This window comes from Cavia porcellus, unplaced genomic scaffold (assembly GCF_034190915.1).
Source record: "Cavia porcellus strain 051 isolate PalLab524CR breed Dunkin Hartley unplaced genomic scaffold, mCavPor4.1 scaffold_31, whole genome shotgun sequence".
In the NCBI taxonomy this organism is placed as follows: Eukaryota; Metazoa; Chordata; class Mammalia; order Rodentia; family Caviidae; genus Cavia; species Cavia porcellus.
Window position 1 is genome coordinate 46,021,770 of NW_026947514.1, and position 21,623 is coordinate 46,043,392.

Sequence of the window (21,623 nt, forward strand, 5' to 3'; positions counted from 1 at the left end):
AAAATAATGAGGTTTTTTTTTTCAGTTTTGATTTTTTATTAGTTCATATTTAAAGTACTTGACTATATTCCTATAGAGAGTTGGTATATGTACATAAACACATCTCAGTTCTCTTTTCATCTCTTCCCCCTCCCCAGCCATTCTCTCCCTCCATCTTTTGATTCTGTTGTCATTTGAAGTACTATTTTCCTATTATGTATTGTTTATTTTGTTCTTCATATTTTTGTCCGAAGCAATAAATTGTAGGCTGAAGAATGTACCATTGGAGTTTTTTCCTTCTCTGTAGTTTTTCCCTTTTGTTTCCTTAGCTCTTAATTTTATTTTTTGTTATTGAGACTAATTTCCTGTGTTTTAAAGGAAAAAAAATGAAAATATTACTGTTTCAAGTAGTTTACATGAAACAGTAATATTTTCTCATCTTGTTCCATATAACTTTTAGGATATTTTTCCCCCAGTTCTGTGTAGAATGTTGGTGTTTTAATAGAAATTGCATTAAATTGATAGATTGCTTTAGGTAATATGGCCATTTTACTGATAATTCTGCCTGTCCTGTTTTCTATTATCCTCTTTAGTCGGTTCTTCCACAGAATTGTAAAGATATTAATTTGGCATTTTAACCTTTATTGTTTATTGTTGATAAGAAACATGCTCCTCTGAGTGTTAAAATATGACCATTATCCCATTCAACCCAGGTATTCTCCTTCTGTGTATCTTCCCAGAAGGATTGAAAAACATCACACTACAGTGACATGTGAAACCATAAGGTTCAAAATATACAATAGTCGCTGTGAAATGGGAGGAAACTGTTCAATAAAAAGAAGAAACTAAGATAGGGGAAAAGAAAAAGGATAGAAGAGAAAAGAAAAAAATGCAAGTTAGTTATACTATTAGTGTCACTTAGTTCACTGAATAGGAAAGGTTGTGCTAATATTGATTGAAGAAATTTTTATGGCCATATTTTGTACTTGAGTGACTAAAGATAATGATGTGTAATTTATCAACAATGGTTACTTTTTCATTATTTTGTTGTGAAAATTTGCTTTACCTTTTCTTCTTAATATTAACAAATAAAGTAATTTAATTTAAAAAAAATGACCATTATATGTTTAATTATTAAGAATTCTCTTTTGAGTTATATTGTTACTAGTGTCCTATATTTTACCTTTCTTAAAGAATGCTTGCATATATACCTTTTCTTTTTGTCCCCACATTGTCTTTCTACCCTTGGCTTCTCCTCCTCCTATTTGAATGCCATTTTGGACTTGTTTATAGTGTGGGACAGGAAGGCAGCTCTCATAATAACGTGTTATATCTTGTTAGCCTTTCTTCTGGATTACTTTCCCTTTTCCTCTGCTGAGATAGTGGTTATTTTTATATTTACTTTCTTTTAATTTATTGTGATAGAATTAGATAGTTACATTTGCTTCTCAGTTCTTTTTGGAGTTATATCTGAGAAGAGAAGCAGAATAAGAAGTTACCCATTATTTTAAATATATTTCTCAGCCTTTAGATAATAGATTTTTTTTTTCTAGCATCTTTCTGTGTGGCATTTTATAGAGTATTTCCAGGTAGCAGACTTCAGGAAATTAGACAAGAAATATTACTGAAATATCTTTTTAACAATATGTTGGGGAACTAAAGAATACTTTCTTTTTTTAAAAATGGGCTTTTAATTTCACAATGATTTTATAATTGCATAAAGGTTACTAAGTACAGACAGAACTCATAAGCTCAGTTTCTCAGATTGTTAATATATTACTTTTTTTTAACATTTTTTTATTAGTGTATGCTTTAAAGCTGTGATGGTGAACCTTTTCGAGTCAAGTGCCCAAATTGCAACCCAGAACTTTATTTATTTTAAATTTTATTTTAAAGAGGGTAAAATTGATCTCAGCAAAACATAATAAAGTAATGTGAGAGACATAAATTTCAAAGCAAGACAATCAGAGATCTGCACTATCTGTCATGCTGTCTGTTTTCTTTCAAATAGTTGACCATATCGTCACCTACAGAGAATTCACATGAAACAACATAGTATAGAACTAATCTGAACAAGATGAGAAGGCATTTTAGGTCTTCAAGATCAGAAAGCAGGGAAGTCAACAATGACTGTCATTATGTCTCTCATTCTATTCAAAATAGCTGTCCATACTTCATGTACGTTAAGATTAAACAAAACAAAACAGGCTAAAATCACTCTGAACAAAGAATAATAGTATTACTGGATTTCACATCATGACGCTATGGGATACACTGAGTACTAAAGTGTCTTTTTTTCTTCAAAGTAGTAGTTCATTTCATCATGCATTGTATAATCAGTTCTTATAAACTGTTTATAGGTTCTGTGCATGCGTAAGTCTCTACATGTATTTTTATCATTTCTGTATTAGAGGGAGAAACAAAGCAAGACAAAACAAAATATATTCCTATAAAAACATGAAATGAAAAAGTCATATAAAATCACAGTACAAGGTGTTCCACAATGGTTACTATGTTGTGTCTTGTTATCTTCAATAGAATTGTCTATATCATCAGGCATAGTGTAATTGAATATAGCAGTACATAACAATATTAATAAAAACAAAACATTGTAGATAGTATAAAACTTCAAAAGCAGATAATAATCAAGCCAAAATGGGTATCCTAGTGAATCTCGTCATCTTCATTGTAGTTGCCTATACTCTGAGACTTGATACTATCAATCATAACAGATGTGAAATAAAATCTGTTGATACCAAACAGCAGTCTAACAAACCAGATTCAACTAAGATCAGTCATGGTAAAACAGTATAAGATATACAGGGCTTCAGATTAAGTTAATAGGAAATCAAGTATGAGTACTGTACTATATCCTGCTATTTTGGTGATAACGGTCTGTGCCCTCAAATCTAGTGCAAGTAGACAAACTGGAATATAATGTAATCTATCTAGACGGAGCAGTGTGAGTAATGTGGGTTTCAAATCCTGGTACACTTTTAACAATAACCTCTGCTTTCTTTTTTTAGACTGTTCCTCCCCTTTCACTCCCACAGAGTGCACTGTGAATTTTGGGTTCCACCAATTCCCTCAGTTTTTAGATTGGGGGAGGCAACCTGCTATTTACCTAAGTGGTTCCAGACCTTCTCACTCCTGCACTTAATTTCAAGTTGTATTCCTTTACTTAAAAAAGCCTTTCTTTCCAACCTATCTGTAGTTGCTGGTCAAGTTGCCCCAATTAATCTCTGGTTCCCTGAAAACATAGAGCGTAGTTTTCTCATATTTGATTTTCAGTCCACAAATCCTTTTTCAGATTAATTATATTTCGTATACAGAGCATCTCAGTGGACCCTACCTCCTGATCTACTCTGCCTGTGTTTCTTTTTTGTGTGTGTGTATCAAGGCCATCTATATGAGACTATAGCCAACCTTCTCTGCCTCATTTCTGCTATGCTGTTTTTTTCTGCCCTTGTTTGTCTGCTTTTCTCCTTCATTCCACTTTCTGCCTCACTCATTGAGGCCTCTCTGCCACTTTTCCTGAAATCGTAGTACTTCTTTTTCTCTCTCTAGAATGTCCTTCAGTATTCTCTGTAAGGTTGGATTGGTTGTTGTCAATTCCTCCAGTTCCTCTTTGTCTTGGAAGCATCTTGTTTTTCCATTAATTTCTAGAGACACTTTGCAGGATACATCAATCTGGGCTGGAGGTTATTTTCTTTCAGGGCTTGAAATACTTTGCTCCAAACTCTTCTTGATTTGATGGACTGTGTCAAGAATTCTGCCACGATTTTGGTGGGTTTTCCTTTATATGTGTTCTTTTTCTTTTCTCTGAAGGCTTTTAATATTCTGTTCTTATATTGAATTTCTGGGATCTTGATTATTATATGTCTGGGTGTAGCTCTGTTCTGGTTGTAGGTGGCTGGAGTTCTGTATGCCTCATACATCTGAATATCATTTCTTTTTCCTATGCTTGGGAAGTTTTCCTTAATTATTTATGTGAATTTCCTTTGTTTTTATTCCTGCTTCTTCATTCACATTTTTTATTCTTAAGTTATAGATCTTCTTGTTGTCTTCTAACCTTTGTATTGTTACTGCCCGTTTCCTTGTTATTTTTAAGAGATCTTTCCTTTCATGATCACACATTAAAAACCTGCCTTCAAGTTGTTGTTGTGTTTTTTTTGTCTTTTTCCTTTTCATTGGTACCGGGGATCGAACTCACAACTGCCTGCTTTCAAGGCAGGCGCTTATGCCGCTGAGCTAAACCCCCAGCCCCTCATAGTTTCTTTAGAACAGTTTTGCCAGCTTTCAGTGGAGTCTTTTATTTCCTGGTAATCTCTTTGAACCTGCTTCATGTATTCTGTTTTCTTTATATTCTTCATCAAACGTTTCTCTCCTTTTTTGTGTGTTCCTCCATTCTTCCATCTGTGTCTTGAGAAGTGCTTAGCATTTCTTTTATTAATCTAGTTATGTCTTGCTTTACTTGATTAAATATTTCACTTTTGAGCTTGTGTATGAGGTCCCAAAGATACCTCTTTATGTCCACTGATGCTGTGTCTGATATTGCATGTTTGCTGCCCTCAATCTCTTGTGTTTACCTGTCCTAGATCAATGTTCCCAGGGCTGGGGGCTGGAGACTTTTTCTTGTTTCTTTCTTTTGTCCTGTTTCTGGTTTCTTCCATACAGGAGTATAGAGGAGGTCCCAGCCTCTTTCCTTGTTGATTATGATTCTTCTGAACCACACTGGCTAGGGATTTCTGCCCTCTCCAGTTTGCTGTTGGTCATTGAGGTGCAAACAGGGACAGAGTATGCTGGTCCCTCCCCTCCGGGTCAGTCAACCTGCCGGGTGCCTTCACTGTGTTATTGTGTGCTGCACATACAGAATTGGTTTGGGAGGACTTACTGGGTCCCAGCCAAAGGCATGACCCAGGCCAAGCAGATCCCACCAATCTTGTCTGGCAAGGGAACAACCAACTAAAGTCACTGCTGTTCCTTGTTCTTGCCTGTCCTGACCAATTCCAATATGTCCAGTTGGTTGCCCCTTTCCCATGGGAGGGTCTTGTTCTCAGCACTCACCATGGGTCAGTGCAGGTCCCTTGCTGGCTCTGTTCTCCATTGGGCTCGCCAGGCTCTGACTTCAGCATGACCGTGGCTCCAGCAAGTCACAGCGGCAGGAGTTCGGGCATCTGGAGATTGCACTGTAGCATCTAATCATAGCTCCTCCAATAGTAGTCTGGGAACTGCATGTTTGACGAGCTCTTTTCCCTTTAATTTCTTCCTGGGTCGAGAGGATTCATCTCCTGTCCAGACCTCTCCAACATGTTTTATTCTGCCTTCTGAGTTGGCAGTCTCCCATTTATTTATTGCACAGTGCCAACACTGCAATTAAATCTGGATACTTAGGTTTTAGCTTAGGAAAAAATAACAACATATTAACATCCTTTGTCATAAGAGAAAAATAATAGGCGTGCCATAGGTTCGCACCACTGCTTTAAAGAAATGATGTAACAGTTTTTTAAAATGTCTGTACTGTTCAGTTAGCATTTATTCAGTATACACTGGTGCCAAGCTTTGAATACAGAGCTAGATGTAGGCAATCTCTGGTTTCAAAATGCTCAGTTTAGGACACAGGTATCAATATGATGTGGCAAGTGCTAGATTATACTCAGCACAGGCTACTGTAGAAATTTGAAGTGAGAGAAGTGGGAGAGATTCAAGGGAACTTTTTTGATTTTTATTTATTTTGGTGTTTTTGAGACAAGGTCTCACTGCAGTTCAGGCTGGCCTCATGCTCACTTTTAGCCCAGGCTGGTCTAGAGTTTGCTATGTTTCTTCTGTGTCAGACTCCGCAGTGCTGGGATTAGAGGCATATGCCATCATGCCTAGCCTCAAGGGAATTTTGTAGAGCTAATGCTCAATGCTAAAGATGCTCATGGCATCCTTTGCGTTAGACCTTTGTAAAATATAGTATTCTGTTGCAGATTTACAGAATAAATTTGTGGCCAAAGAAAATGAAGTACAGAGTCTACATAGTAAACTGACAGATACTTTGGTATCAAAACAACAGTTGGAGCAAAGATTAATGCAGTTAATGGAATCAGAGCAAAAATGGGTGAACAAAGAAGAGTCTCTTCAAATGCAAGTTCAGGTATCTGTTTTTCCTTATTTTGAAACAATAGAGAGTCAGATATGTGTGTCTAAAAGAGAGGAAAGTATACCTTATCCTAAATCTGGAGTTGCAGTGAGTAGTTATAACTTAATGTTTGAGCATATATCATAGTATGTTGTGTTAGAAGATCTGCTTAACCATGGTATTAGGCTCCTTATAGTGTAGAAACAGTAAAATATTTCCTTAAATTTCAACTTTTAAATTAACTTAGAATAGAATGTCTAATCATTGTTTCAAATAATGCCTTTTGGAATCTAAGAGTGCCTTTTTAAAGATAAACAGAACCTAAAAGTCCTGGTATTTATGTATGTTGGGATATTTCATACCATACTTTCTTCCCTTTTCTTTGCTCATCATGAAAGGATATTTTGGAGCAGAATGAGGCCTTGAAAGCACAAATTCAGCAATTTCATTCCCAGATAGCAGCCCAGGTAATAGTGCTTTCTTCTTGCTTGTCATTAATGAAAGCTTGTGAAGTGGGGCATGGTGGTGTATACCTGTAATCCCAGCATTCAAAAGACTGAGGCAGAACGATGGCTGCAAGTTTGAAGCCAGCCTCAGCTACTTATCAGTTCAAGGCCAGCCTAATCTGCATAGTGAGACCCTGTCTTAAAAAATAATAATAATAATAATAATAACAATAGCTTGTGAGCCATGTAGATAGTCATCTGAGTGCCTGTTGAGTGCAGTGCACTGTTTAGTAGTTGGGAGACTAGTTATTGAATTAATAAGTGATGATCCTGAGGGCTGAACACTGATGATTATATGTACTGCTGTGGGAAAACACTAATGAAATTCAAATCCAACTAAGTGAACAGGAGGGATTAGAAAGCTCTTCTCAGGAAAATACACCACCATTCCTGTCACAAAATGGGAGAAATTGGACAGTGTCTATGATAGTGGTTTATTTATTAAAAGTATTTAGACCACTAATGACTAGTCATGGAAAACATCATGGATCCACAAGTATGTTAACTATAGCTTTCAGAATATGTTCACAAAAGAATCAGTTTGAAATTTACACTTCGATGTAGTTAATGGTGTTTGAAAGTTTTTAAACTGGTATTGTAAAATCTGTATTTTTGACAATATTGTTCTACCATAATTGGTAAGTAGACCTTAAAATATAAATGATAACAACATGAAGGACATTGTTGATTTCCTCTTATCTTGTTTTGAAGCCTTATATTGCTCTTATTGTTTGTTTCGATTTTAATTGTTTTGTTTTGTTTGTTTTTATTATGTACTTTAAAGATAACAAGAGACATTATGGTAGCCGTTGTTTATCTCCTGTTACCTTGTTTTGAAGTCCTATATCATGTTCACTGTTATGTTTTGATTGACTCTCTTCTATTTTGTTTGGTTTTATTCTCTTAAAAGTAAAAAAAATAAACAAAGTGCATTTCCAAAATATATGTACTGTAAGTTTCAGCTCAACAATTCTGTAAGTTGTTTGTAGCAAAAGGTATTCATTTAAAGCTTTTCTTTTCTTTTTTTTTTTTTTTTTATTTTGTTTTGATTCTGGGAATCAAACTCAGGTCCTTGTGCTTATCAGGCAGGCACTTACCCCAGTGAGCTACAACCCCAGTCCAAAAGTGTTGATTTAAAAGTCTGAGTTTTCTGTGTGAAAAATAGTTTTAACATTAAAAACTTGCTTTTAGGGTTCACACAAGTTTAAATTCCCAAAGCATGTAAACATACTTATTTCAGATTGCTTTCTTTCTAGAAACCATGTTCTCCAATTAGTGAAGAACTGTTTAGTGGAAGGAAAGAGGCTGTATGTGTGTATGTGTGTGTGAAATATCAGCTCAAATTGGATTGAAACCTTTAATTATCAGCTGACAGGTAGCTGTAGAAAATGTATCAGAAATTAACTATCTAAGAATGCTTTGAATACTTAAAAAGTAAAGATGAACATGAATATTACCACATTAGTTACTGTAATCCGAAGGCAGGTTATATTGAAAGTTGCTGCTCAATAAGTGAAGCACAGCGATAAGGCTTGCCATTGGGACTATTTTTCTTATTTGTTCCTTGTCAGTTATACAATTTTCAGTTCTGTCAGATTGTTTTACCCTGTATATCTCATGATACATGATCAAACATGCTTTCAGCATGATAGCTGCTCTGTGTTGAACACTTAGCACATGTTAAAAACTCTGAATGTACTACCTTCTCTTAAAACTCTTATAATGACTATTGTACAGCTTTTAAGCTATCTCTTAAATGGTGTCATGTTTTTCTTTCTCAGACCTCCGCCTCAGTTCTAGCAGAAGAATTACATAAAGTGTAAGCCTACCTTTCCAAACTTGTCTTGATTGTATAGTCACCACTAACTAATAACCTCGTAGAAGCATATAAAGGATTGACTCTATATTCTTACCTGTTTGGAAAGTATTCCAAACTAGATTTGGAGCAATATTTACTCTTTTTACCCCCTCTTGTGTGTTGGGTCCCTAACCATTAAATTTTTTGTCTTAACTTTTTCATCATAAAATGAGTGGTGGTTTTTACTCTGAATTTTGGCAGTTACCTAGAAGAGATGACTGTGTTTTAAGAATACTGGAAATAAATTAATTTTTATGACTAATATGTAGTTTTAGCTATTCTATATCTAGCTGTGTGGTAATGTACTCAAAACAATACTCTGTGTTTTGGTTTGTATAATTTTACATAGATTTGGGTTACTTGAGTTCAGAGAACCTGAAATGAAATCTGTTTTTAACACTGGCAGACTTGTGAACCTCAACAATTAATTCACTTACTTGAGTGTGAATTTTAAAATTAGGGATATATATGTATATGTTAAGGAGTTACAGTAATTATAAGATAGTTATTAGTAAACTGAAAAGAGATTATAGAAATGGAGCATATTATTATATGAGAAACTGCTTAACAATGACCCTATTTAAGGTTTTTAATCCTTTGGTATGTGATGTGACTTATAAATTTTGATTATGCAATTTTCTTCTGAAGGATTGCAGAAAAGGATAAGCAGATAAAACAGACTGAAGATTCTCTAGCAAGTGAACATGATCATTTAACAAGTAAAGAGGAGGAACTTAAGGTCAGTAATTCTTATATAGCTGCAGTATTTTGAAGGGCCCAACACTGAATTACAATGTCTAATCAGTGTGAGTTTGTATGAAAAATGGAAAATACTCTAGAATTGTTTGAAAAATGCCTTTCTCTTTTCTAAACTATAAAATTTTCTTTAGCTGTATATGAGGAAAAAGTCAAAGGGCTTTTCTCACATGCTATTTACAATAATTTGAGTAATATGCTAAATATCAAGAATTGATGATTTTGCTAAGATGTTAGTTACATTATCTCAAGTTACTTTAAATGTTCTGATATAGGACTCTGTTTTATTGATCCAGGATATACAGAATATGAATTTCTTATTAAAAGCTGAGGTGCAGAAATTACAGGCTCTGGCAAATGAGCAGGTAGATCTTTATTCCTTTTTTGTATTTGAGAATTTCAATTTATTTTCATTTTTATTAATATTTTGAGCCCCAGTTCTATTCACGTAAACAGTAAATACAATTGTATTTGGCTCTGTGATCTGTTGTAAACCTCTTTACAACCTACCTAGATTATTACTGTTTCATGTTGAAGTTATGTTTGATTTGATGGAGTATTTCTGAGATGTCTTTTGCCATTTAATCTAAATAGTGCAGAATTTTATTAGAATACAAAAGTTGACCTGTGAACATTATAGACATGTATGACATTGCTGTAACCTTACTCCATGTATATGGAAATATAAAAGTAAGTAAAAGTTTAGAGTGCTTCATGAAAAATGATAAATTTTCATTTTATTTCTAACAGGCTGCTGCAGCACATGAATTGGAAAAGATACAGAAAAGGTGATTGAAACACTTGTACACAAGCATTTATAAATTTATGTTCAAGTATAATTGCTGCAGAAAACGTTGCTAGTTAAAATTGATGGTTGAACACATAGTTTAAATTATCGGAATACAAGAAGTATTTTAATTGATGCTTTTTTCTCATAGTATTCATGTTAAGGATGATAAAATAAGATTGCTTGAAGATAAGTTACAGTGTGAAATTTCAAACAGAATGGAGGAATTTAAGGTATGTGGTTAAGCTTGAACACCTCAGCTTTCTTAGAATTAGTTTATGTGATTTTCAGTTATAATGTATGAGGAATACTATTTTTTATATGAAATCACATTGAAGTAGTGATTCTGTAGTTTATTTGAACACTTACGCAAATAATGATTTTTGTCATAGACTTTCTGTGTAGATTTTGACTTACCTGGTCTTCTAATAAACTTTTGGGATTTACTTTGCCTCAACTTGATCTCGACAGTTTTCACCTGGTGTTTATATTTATGACTATTGCTGTTTATCTCTGCTATTGCCATAGTGTTAGTGTCTGGTCATGACCAACCCAGTTTGTGTATCTGTTGCCAGGGCACATCTGTACTGAAACAAATGTGAATTCTTAAGTCAGTATGTGTAATTCATCTGTTACTTTTGAGCACTTAAAATAATGAGTTTGATTAGAAAAAAATCAGGATTGCTTTTGTTGTTTTTTCCTTTTAAAAAAAGTCATAGTAAATTAAATTTTTTTTCTTTCAGATTGTAAATGACCAAAACAAAGCATTAAAATTAGAAATTCAAAGGCTACAGACTCTTATTTCTGAACAGGTAAGACTTTTAATGAATCTTTTTTTTGGTCTTTTGGAGACAGGGTTTCACTGTGCACTTCAGGCAGGTCTAAAAGCTCACTTTGTAACCTAGGCTGCTTTTGAACTTGCAATGATCCTCCTGCCTCAGTCTTCCGAGTGCTGAGATTATAGTCATGTGCCACTACGCCTGACTTTTTCATGAATTTTAAAGTAGAAATAGTGGACATATAATAAGATCTGGCTCCTATTTTACAGCCAGTCTAACTGTGCAGCCTCACTCACAGGTAAGTGCATCTCCTCATGACATTTCTCTTCAAAACCTCGTGCTTAATGAAAGGGGTTCTAAATAAAAAGTACTTCCTTGTGATGATGTGAACGCTACTGTGCTTCGAAGATCTTTGCAAAAAATAAGTAAATAAATAAAGAATAATACTGACAGGCCTTCTTACACTTTTGACACCTCAGGTGTTTCTTCTTAAAAAAAAAAAAAAAAAAAAGAATGGATTTGAAACATGTTACCAGCACTTAGAAGCAAAGTGGTACAGATAATACTTAACATTGCTGATACCTTTCATTCCAAATCCTTTACATGAAGATTATACTTACACACTCATGCTCTACTGCTTTAAAACACCATACTTGGTACTTGCATTTTTGACTAAAGAATTCTGTACCAGTAATTGTTTGCTTGGTACTCCCATATACAACCCAGAACTTGTTAGTGCTGATTACCTCATGACTCGCTACCGTTTCTGGCCAGTACTATTTGTTTGGTACTCATCACACGTTCCTTAACAATTAATGACAAGTGCCAGGGTACCATTGTATTATAAGTTCATTAGATTTAAATGGGAAGCACAGTGTTTTGCATGTGGTAGACATCTAAGTGTTCATTACTTTCTTGTAGAGTATATTGATCCATCTCATCAGAGTTCCCTGACACTACTCTTATTTCTGTATTTGTAGTAAACTGTTAAACTATAGCAATTTTGAATAAGCAATGCTCCATGAATTAGTGCCTAATAGTGTTTCCTCTATGGCTTTTCTTAAATGTTGTCTTCATACTTTTCTTCCTATATACCTCTTCCAATTACAGTTTTAAAAACTACTCTAGAAACTCAATCCTAGAGGATACATTAGCCCAGAAAGCTTTCCAAGTTTTTCTACCAATATGTTTTTGCAATATGTTTTTCTTGAAATCTAAAATGTAAGCCGTAGCGAATGGTAGCACTTCCTTAGCAGATGTGGGTGCTTCTTTTAAAATTCACATTTATGCAAGTCTTGAATTACGTAGTTGTGTTGCTGGAAATATTTGTTAATGTCTGTTTACTTGTCAAGAAATAAATCATTCATTCCCCTTCCCTTATGACATTGTTTTGCATAATGCTAAATACTTTATGTATGCTTTACCCTTGAAAACTAAAGGGAATGAATAAAAATGTTGAAAGAACATTTAGTTTAAATGGTATTTAAATCTTTTAAATCTTTACTCTTCTTTCCCTTTGTTGTGGTATATCTGATGAAAGATAATGACATTCCTTCCTTCAGTTAAAAAGCTCCTTCCCCCTACTTACCATCTCTGAAATCAGATATTTCTTGTAGTATCTGATTATAGTTCATTTGGCAGTGTTTCAGATTTTTAGTATTGAAATATCACTTGGCAAATACATTAGTGACTTGGATTAGGTAGCACAGGTAGTTTTCTTCTTACCTAGGAAAGCCAATGTGCTTTCTGGTAGTAGTTACTAGGGATTTTGAAATGTTTGTTTCAGTGTAAGTTTTTAAACTTTGTAAAATCAACCAGTAAAATACATGCCTAGAAATTACTGAATCTGTCCTAGAATTCTAGTAGTCCAGTATGAAAAATACTACCTGTATTTAAGTAGAAAATTTAAATCTTTGAAAATATTTTAACTTCTGTTGTTTGCTGAAACCAGTATTGTCTGTTGTTACATGAGTAAAACTATTATTTTCTTTTTCCTTTAAAATTATGTGTTGAAGAAATTGACATTCTTACATTTTAAGTCTTACATATAAAAGTCCTTAAATCTGTGCAATGAATTTTTAAGAGAATTCTCTTATTTTGATCTTATTGAGTCAATCTTTTATATATTCTCATGTTCCTGTACACAAATGTTCCGTTAAAATGACAACTTTAAGTATAAAATGGAAGTTTTTTATATATTCTTAGAACAAAATTACATGGGTTTTGGATTTATTTACAAGAGGGGAAGCTCATTCTTAGAGTTAAATTCTTTTTTTTTTTTTTTTTTTTTTTTAAATCGGCACCAGGGATTGAACTCACAACTGCCTGCTTGCAAGGCAGGTGCTTATGCCGCTGAGCTAAATCCCCAGCACCTAGAGTTTAATTCTTAATGTTCTTCTGGTTCTGAAGATTTAAAAAAATAATTCAGATATCATGACGTTATAGTTTTGGAAGACTGAAATTTTTTTTTTTCCTTTTCTGATTGTTTTGTATTGGGATTAATAGAAAAGAAGAAATAAAGATTAGTATAATTTTAGTATTTTTATTCCCAGTTTTTTAACCCTTTCCTATCCTAGCAATCAGAATTCCAAATGACAGTTGAGAGGTGAACAGTTGAGTTATGTAAACTCACAGTCTTCTTACTATGTGGATTTTTGCCCTGAGGAAGGGGTTGAGCATATTTAAGTAGAAGCCAGTGATGGTGCCAAGTTGTTGTGGTTTCTTAAGGTGTAGGAAGCAGAGTGATACTGAGAACCAGGTAAAGTAGTCTGTTTAGACACTAAAGGGAAGGCTCCATTTTTTTTTATAGGTTTGCAAGCAATCAGATAATACAGATAATCATTTACTAAGATCTGTGTATCCAGAATAAATTAAAACATTTCAAGGCAGGAGATACATCCTTGCTTTTTAGTGGAGAAGGATCATGACTTCTTTTTTCTTGTCTCATTGGATTTTTAAGATTCTCATTGGATTTTAGTTAAGTTTATAAAGTAAAAACTATGATTTTTTTTTTCTTTGCCCTACTTCCTAGTTGGTTTTTTGTTTTTTTGAAGAAAATTTCCTTATTCTGTAATACACATTTGAAAATCATCTAAGGAAGAAATAACAGAGTTGGATTAGACCAATAAAACATAAAGAAAAATATAAAATGTTGGATAGATGCTAAGCTGTATCCATTTATGCAGTTGAATATTTAATGAACTGAAGACAAAGAATATGTATTAAACTGTATCTTCACTAAAGGAAATTCAGTTCATCAAATACTGGTTGGATATATACTAGGTACTCACATATATGTTAAGGCTGTGGAGATAAATGAAACTTGATTCCACCCCTCACAATATGGCATAATGTGGAGAAAAATACATAACACAGAAACTCTCCAGGATTAGGGGCTGGGGTAATGTATTTTATCTGAAGAAGCAGAGACTACAAAGTAGCAGTGGAACCTGATTTTGAAAAATGACTACAAATGGGTGAGACATCTAAGGACAGTCCAGGCTGTGGCAACACTTATTCAAAGTTACGGCAGTATATGGCAAGACTGAGTCTAATTACGAAGGACTTTGTTTGCTGTGTAAGGATCATGAAGGTAACAGTGAAGTGTGTTATAAGAATGGATTTTGTCTAATATTTTAGATCACCCTACCAATAATGAAGTATTGTGAGTTTATGAAAAAGAGACGCAGGTAGGACTAAAAGTATGATACAATTAAATATTTAATACCTAGGTAAGTTGGAATTAATGAGATGGCACTCAGCAAAAATAAAAATGAACCAGCACCATCTTCATGTAAGCTTTCTAAACTTTCAATGTGGTTTGTTTTTTACAGTACTACTAATTTGATTCAGTGGACTTTTGGCATGAACCATCTCCTTTCTGATGGTGGAGTGCTTTTTCCCATTCCTGTGTCCCTTGGAACTCATAAGAACTAGAGGTGGAAAAATAGGTTATTGTGACATTTGAGGCAAACAAGTAAATCTGAGGACCTAAACTTAGGCATTGAAGATCGGGAATACAGAAATACAGAAGTGAAATCCTAAAACTTTAATTTGACAATGGGAAAATTAATTTTATTTGCATGAAAAGGTTGTATGTAGAGGGGATCGGCAAAGAGAATGTTCAAATAGAAAGACTCCAAAATTATTTTGTCAAGCCACTGAGCTGAGGAGAGAGCCCCGTTTTCAGACAGCAATAAATGATGAGCATTGGGTGTGTGTATATTCGAGTATGCTACAGGAAGGGCCAGAGAGGCTTAGCTTACAGGTCAGGTTTTAAAGCTCTTTAAAAAGAAAGTGTTTATATTGATTCTGCAGTTTATAAGCACTTTTTAGACATGCTGTTGAAAGCAAAGAAGTATATAAGGAGTAGTATAATCTTAGCGAAGCAAGCTGTCTTATCCTTAAATCAAGGTTGATAATGAGTAATTGTCAACCCCGAATACTTCTTTTTCTGTGTCCATTATGTAGTTCCTTTCTTCGGTTGACTATTGTCTTGCTAATTATAGTGGGAAAAGGGTAAAACAATTTCATAACAGAATAATAGGAGAATACCAAGAAGAAATGTATTACATATTGTCATCTTCAAAGTAGTTACTCAAGAGTACAAGATATTGGCATAAAATTCTCCAATTGATACTAGCATGAACTTTCCTTTTTAGTGAACTAAGAAACACTAATAGTATAGGTAACTGGCATTTTTCCCTTCTCCCTTCCTTTCCCCTCTCTCCCATCCTTTTTACATTTAAACAATGTCTTTCCATTTCACAGTATCTGTTACACATTTTAGAGCTTATTTACTCTTTCGATTTCTTGTACCAGGGAGACACTATGAAGTTTACACCTATAAGTCTGATTTCACTTAGGAGTTTGGTTTCAAGTTGCTTCTTTATGGCTGAGTAATACTCCATTCTATTAAAAAGACCGTATCTTTTTTTCATCCATTCCTTAGTTGATGGGCAAGATTTAACTAGTATGTATTGTTTTACTGTAAACATGAATGCACATACATCACTGTGGTATGATTTAATTCTTCTGGGCAAATACCCAGAAGGAAAATAGCCTGTCAAAAGGGATCTTTAATCCTAGGTTTTTAAGCAATCTCCACACTGATTTCCACAGTAGTTATGCCAGTCTGCATTCAACTGTGGAAAAAAACTGCCTTTTTCATCACAGCCTTGCCAGTATTTATTATTGGTTGATTTGTTGATAACTATAAAATAGCAGTCTTAATAAGGATCATTTTCCTCAATTTTGTATGTATTTAGAACCCTAAACAGCTCGCTTTAGTTTTAAACTAGTTTATATATAAACTTAATAGAGTTAAACTATTTTGGTTTTTTTCTTTTTTTTTTTTTTTTAGCCCAATAAAGATGTTATAGAACAGATGGAAAAATGGTAAGAATTTAAATTTTTCCTTTTTTATTTTGATGGCTTATTTCTACCAAATTTAAGATAAAGGAATTATTAACCACATTAATCTAGATTCTTAAAATTCTTGCTTTTTTTTTTTTTTTTTTTTTCCTTCTAACTTTGCATAGAAGACGGTGTGGTATGCCATTGGCTAGATTACATTATAGTTTGTGGGTGTCGTGTGTTGCAGTGATTTTACTTGTTAGGACAGCATATAAGCATTGACCACTATTTAATTATTGATAAGGAGGAAGTGTTCCAAAAACATGAGATCCTTAGAGATTTATTTATTTATTTGTACTGGGGATCAAACCCATGACCTCTTGCTTGCCAGGTAAGCATTTATGCTGCTGAGCTGAATCCCCGGTCCCTTAGAGATCTTTTTAGAAATAAAGGTTTATAGGAATATTGAACAAAGGGATTGATCCATGTATTTAGGAATATTATTTACCTTTAAAAACAGTTTGTAGATATGCTTTAACTTTGTATTTTCAGCATTCAAGAAAAAAATGACAAGTTAAAGACTGTAGAAGAATTACTTGAAACTGGACTTATTCAGGTGGCCACGAAAGAGGAGGAACTGAAGGTAAAGAATTTTATAGATTTGTTTTTCTTTTCCTTATTCTATGAATATGAAAGAATTTCACTGGGTTAATACCAGATTATTTCATAGCTATTAAACTTATTATTACTTACATTTTGTAAATATTTGAAATACCTTTTAAAATTGAATTTAAGATTTTTCAGGACTAGAAAAGTACATGGTTGATTACAGCATTCATTGGCTTAATGCTGTAGCAGTTGTAGTAAGCTTGCCCACTGGCACTCATGTGATTATAATCCGTTTACTGGCAGACATAAGCTCTACCTGGTAGTTAGGGGAAGAAAAGTGCAGTTCTGTTTTATCAGTCCTATCTAACTTGAATAGGGCATTATCATTGGTCCTAACTAACTTGAATAGGGCAGGGTTACTTTGGGAAGAGCAAATTTGTTGTATTTGAATTTAGGGAGGGTCAAGGGCTATTTGATGAAATAGACTATTTTTGAGGTTGTGGAAATGTAAGTAGAAATACTTATGGGGATAACTGAATTAACAATCATTTGATGACCTATAGAATTGGCTAGCCAAATAACATAAGAAGCAAGTAAGATTCTGGACTTTCCAGAGGAGAAAAGACAGAACTAAAGAAAAATGAGAAGCTATTATTTTGAAACTAGCTAGGTTTTTAGTAGGTAAAAATATGTTATTCTTACATGTTTTTGAAAAAAAGGCAATAAGAACAGAAAATTCATCTCTGATAAAAGAAGTTCAAGACTTAAAGGCTAAGCAAAGTGATCAGGTATGTATATATCCACAACTCTTCTCTTTTAAACAGTGGACAGAAATGTTGCATGCAGATATATACCAAGTCTTTTATTGGCCTATTTCTTTTCCAAGATAGACAGTTTTAATTAGTGAGTGATTAGTTACTTGATTATTTGTAATAGAGAATGTAACTTATTGAAAGCTGTTTGCATACTTAGCACTATATAGAGTAGGGTGGAATTGGATGTCATTGCTGTTTACTACAGTAATAAAAAGTTAAGGCTAAATAATAATGTGCTGCCTGAAATGAGGCAGTTTCTTTGTTGTACTTTGTCTTTATCTGGTTAGAATTAGTAATTCAGATATTTACCTAATAGTTTTTCTTTTGTCCTCCATTTATAAGAAGGCTTAAAACTGCTTTTTTAAAAATACTATTGATTTTTATCATTACACCATTTTAAATATCTAAAAAGAACTGTGGATTTATGTTTTTGTCATTTAGATTTTGGTAGAGTATACTTTTCTACTTCTGACCCATCTATAGTTTGAACAAATTATTAAGATGCTTTTCTATTTCTAGGTTTCTTTTGCATCTCTAGTTGAAGAACTTAAGAAGGTGTAAGTGATAATATTATTATAAACTGATCTTTTTCTTTTGACCAGTTTTCTTAGTATTCATAAATTAGTTTCTTTGTTTAGTTGGACAGCTGGTATACATTTACTTTAGAATTTTTCATTAATAGGCTAAGGGAAGGTAGCTGTCTTTCTCAAATTTACCCCAATTTGTTTTTAATTTCCAAAATTGATTCCATTTATTTTGGTATGACATCAAACTGTTAATTTTTTGTCTTGTGGTAGGGACTACTGGAGAACATACTATACTGAATAGAGACCAATTTTTTGCATTCTTTAGATATAGTAAAGTTTGATGCTGTAATTGTGTGTGTTCTGCCACAACTTTCAGAGTCTTGGAAGCTAGTACTATTGTATGGTATTTGATTCTCCCAGTTGTTCTTCATAGTACAAATCTCACATTCCCCATGAAATCTATTTTTAAAAATTTATTTATTTATGGCTATTTATTTATTTATGGCCAATTATTTATTTATATGGTGGTTCTGGGTATTGAATCCAGCAACATCCCATCCTCTTTGTAGTTTTTTGAGACAGGGTTTTGCTGAGTTACTCAGACAGAACTTGAACTTGCAGTTTTCCTGCCTCAGCATCCAAAAGTGTTCAGGTAATAGGCCTGAGCCAGCACACCTGGTTCCCCACGTCTTTTTGAAGGTTATCACCAATGTCTTGAGTATGAGTCACAACCATCTGGTAGTTGCAGTTGAAGTCTCATTTAGGAAGTGCTTTACTTTTTTGGTTTATTTTGCTTTTTATTTGCCATTTTACTTAAAATAGGAAAGCACTGATTTGGAAAAATATTTCATGTTTTGGTGGTTTTATATCGATGGATTTTGAAGTTAATACCACATTATTTATTTAAGGATTCATGAGAAAGATGGAAAGATCAAATGTGTAGAAGAACTTCTAGAAGCTGAACTTCTCAAAGTTGCTAATAAAGAGAAAACTGTTCAGGTATTGGAAAAGAGTATAGCGTGTTTGCCTTTCTGTTTATCAACTGTAGTTAATATCATTTAATTTCATATGTTTGTCTATGCATTGCATTTTATGTCAATTTCTGTGTTCCATCGTCCAATCTTGTCTGTTTTGTCATTGTCAAGGATTTGAAACAGGAAATAGAGGCTCTAAAAGAAGAAATAGGAAATGTCCAGCTTGAAAAGGCTCAACAGGTAAAAATCCCAGAGCCATAGCATGACCAATTTATTAGTCTATGTATTATTTATGACTTATTTTTTTTCCTTTGATGCTCAGAAGAAATCTTTTAGTAGTGTGCAGTAGGTAATAATAAGTTATATAACTGTTTTCTTGCCTAATAAGAGAAAATACCCATAATATAGTGACACTTGAGTTTAGGTGTCCTTAATATTGTAATATCTTTTAAAGCTTAACTGTCAAAATTTTTTTATAAAAAGCTTTCTGTATTAATATTTTAATTTGCCAATTTAAAACAAAATACTAAACATTCATTAAATTTTTTTTAATCTCATCCTTACAAAAACAAAGTACAAAAAAAAATTTTAAAAATAAAAAACAAAATACATGAAACAGAACAATTTGTTACAGAATATGTATTGGTCAGCCTCTTCCCATACAACAAAATAAAAGTTTTTGTTCCAAAGGCGAGTATGTTTACTGGAATTATGTAAGTTCAATGGAATTTAACCTAATGAGGCTTTGTTGAAAAAAATGGAAATAATGCGGTGGAAGAAAAGATCCTTTCATCTAATAAGGTTCATTCATCAGTATTTATTGAGTTCTTCCTGTCAAAACTCTGTGCTAATGATCAAAGATAATATGTTGAAAAAAATAAGGTATGGTGAAAAAGATCACCCGTCTGCAATAGATCGTGAAGTTAGGAGAGAAATTTCTGAGGAACTTATACCTGTGCTAAGATCTGAAGGGGCTCTGAGAATAGAATGAAGAAGAAAAGTACTAGTAGCCAGTATGCTATGTTTAAAATGGATACTAGAGAAGGACAGTAATAAAGTACTGTTGAGTAGTTTCCTTTGATAACTGACCTGGAGGGAGGTATGTGGACAATTCGTTAATACTCTCACTTTCACTGTTGTAGAAATACCAATATTATTTAGACTTATTATTTGTAACCGTATTGTTTGTCTTCCTTGTAACCCTCCCTGTTATATGGTTGTAAAGAATGAAAACATCTCATTTTGGCTTAAAAGTAGAGCTGGGGTTTTTGTAATTCAAAGTGTTCTCTAAGTATATCATAAAGCAAAAGGATTATGAATTACCCTTTTTGTCCTTTGTATTTCAGTTGTCTATCACTTCTCAAGTTCAGGAGCTTCAGAATTTGTAAGTACCATTTTTCTTATTTACATATAAGTATGTCTTTTCCAGAAATTAAATATAATGGCAATTATATTTTATTATTTGAAATAAATAATTTAGAAAGCATCAAATTGTTCAAAAGATCTTACAGTATTACATTTGTTCATTATGCTTTAAGCTATAGGTTTTTCTTTTTCTTGTTTGTTGGGAAGGAGGTAGGGTGGAAATTTTTTTTAATTTATAATCTGTATATGACTTTAAGTGAGTATTGTTCTTGGCCTATATGAGTAGTCAAACTCAACTCATTTGTAATGAGCTATCCAAATTTGCTGATATTACTTAAAACAGAATAATGTATTGTAGAGCTACCTAATGTGTTTAATGTCTGTATGTTCAGTGATAAAAGAGTTTAATTGTCCTATACTTCCTAATTGGATAATTTCCAAAATTTTGTGGTTGTGTTGTTTTGGTTCTTGTTTGTTTTGTTTTGTGAAAGGGTCTTGCTATGTAGTTCAGCCTGGCTTGAGCTCACTGCCCAGGCTAGACTTGAACTCTTGACGATCCTCTTGCCTTCGCTTGCCAAGTGCTTAAATTGCAGATGTGTGCTACCATGCTCAGCTTGTATATCCTTTTACATAAACTAGTATTTAGCTTGGATTTTGAGTATACTTTTCCAGCCTCTATTATTTATGCTTAAGTAACTTTTTTTTAATATTTCTTGTTAATTTATTATCAGATTAGAAGGAAAGGAAGAACAGTTGAATACCATGAAAACTGTTTTAGAAGAGAAGGAGAAAGACCTAGTGAATAGAGGGAAATGGTTACAGGTGAGACTTTAAATACAAAATTTAAAAAATAACTTTGTAATATTTGAATATAAATTTATACCTATTATTTTTAAGGATCTTCAAGAAGAAAATGAATCTTTAAAAGCTCATGTTCAAGAAGTAGCACGACATGATTTGCAAGAGGTACAGTATAAGCAGATCATCAGCATCTACATTAAGGAATGAGGAATCTTTAATGTACTGGAAAGCAAAAGAATTTAATCCAGTCCCAGTTTCTTTGCCCAGAGAATTCTTTCAGTTTGGTTACTATTAAAATAAGTTAATTTTATTCCTGTTAAGTCATGTTTAACATCCTGATTTAACCTAACCCTCTTTTCTGTTTTTTTTTAATTTGTTTTGTTTTGTT

At 33.3% G+C, this 21,623-nt stretch overlaps 1 protein-coding gene across 5 annotated transcripts in view; it reads left to right on the forward strand.

Moving 5' to 3' along the window:
* Ktn1 (kinectin 1) overlaps positions 1 to 21,623 on the forward strand; it is a 113,497-nt gene that overhangs the window by 61,251 nt on the left and 30,623 nt on the right. For 2 of the 5 annotated variants that reach the window (XM_013155243.3, XM_063241026.1), the window contains exons 11-27: positions 5,952 to 6,118; positions 6,502 to 6,570; positions 8,391 to 8,428; positions 9,116 to 9,206; positions 9,520 to 9,588; positions 9,974 to 10,011; positions 10,162 to 10,243; positions 10,754 to 10,822; positions 16,152 to 16,186; positions 16,697 to 16,787; positions 17,473 to 17,541; positions 18,088 to 18,125; positions 19,004 to 19,094; positions 19,241 to 19,309; positions 20,416 to 20,453; positions 21,166 to 21,256; positions 21,332 to 21,400. In XM_013155243.3, the coding sequence (XP_013010697.2) occupies positions 5,952 to 6,118; positions 6,502 to 6,570; positions 8,391 to 8,428; positions 9,116 to 9,206; positions 9,520 to 9,588; positions 9,974 to 10,011; positions 10,162 to 10,243; positions 10,754 to 10,822; positions 16,152 to 16,186; positions 16,697 to 16,787; positions 17,473 to 17,541; positions 18,088 to 18,125; positions 19,004 to 19,094; positions 19,241 to 19,309; positions 20,416 to 20,453; positions 21,166 to 21,256; positions 21,332 to 21,400 (1,214 nt within the window). The remainder of the gene's footprint in view (positions 1 to 5,951; positions 6,119 to 6,501; positions 6,571 to 8,390; positions 8,429 to 9,115; positions 9,207 to 9,519; positions 9,589 to 9,973; positions 10,012 to 10,161; positions 10,244 to 10,753; positions 10,823 to 16,151; positions 16,187 to 16,696; positions 16,788 to 17,472; positions 17,542 to 18,087; positions 18,126 to 19,003; positions 19,095 to 19,240; positions 19,310 to 20,415; positions 20,454 to 21,165; positions 21,257 to 21,331; positions 21,401 to 21,623) is intronic. The other 3 variants (XM_063241027.1, XM_063241029.1, XM_063241028.1) reach the window with 2 other exon arrangements.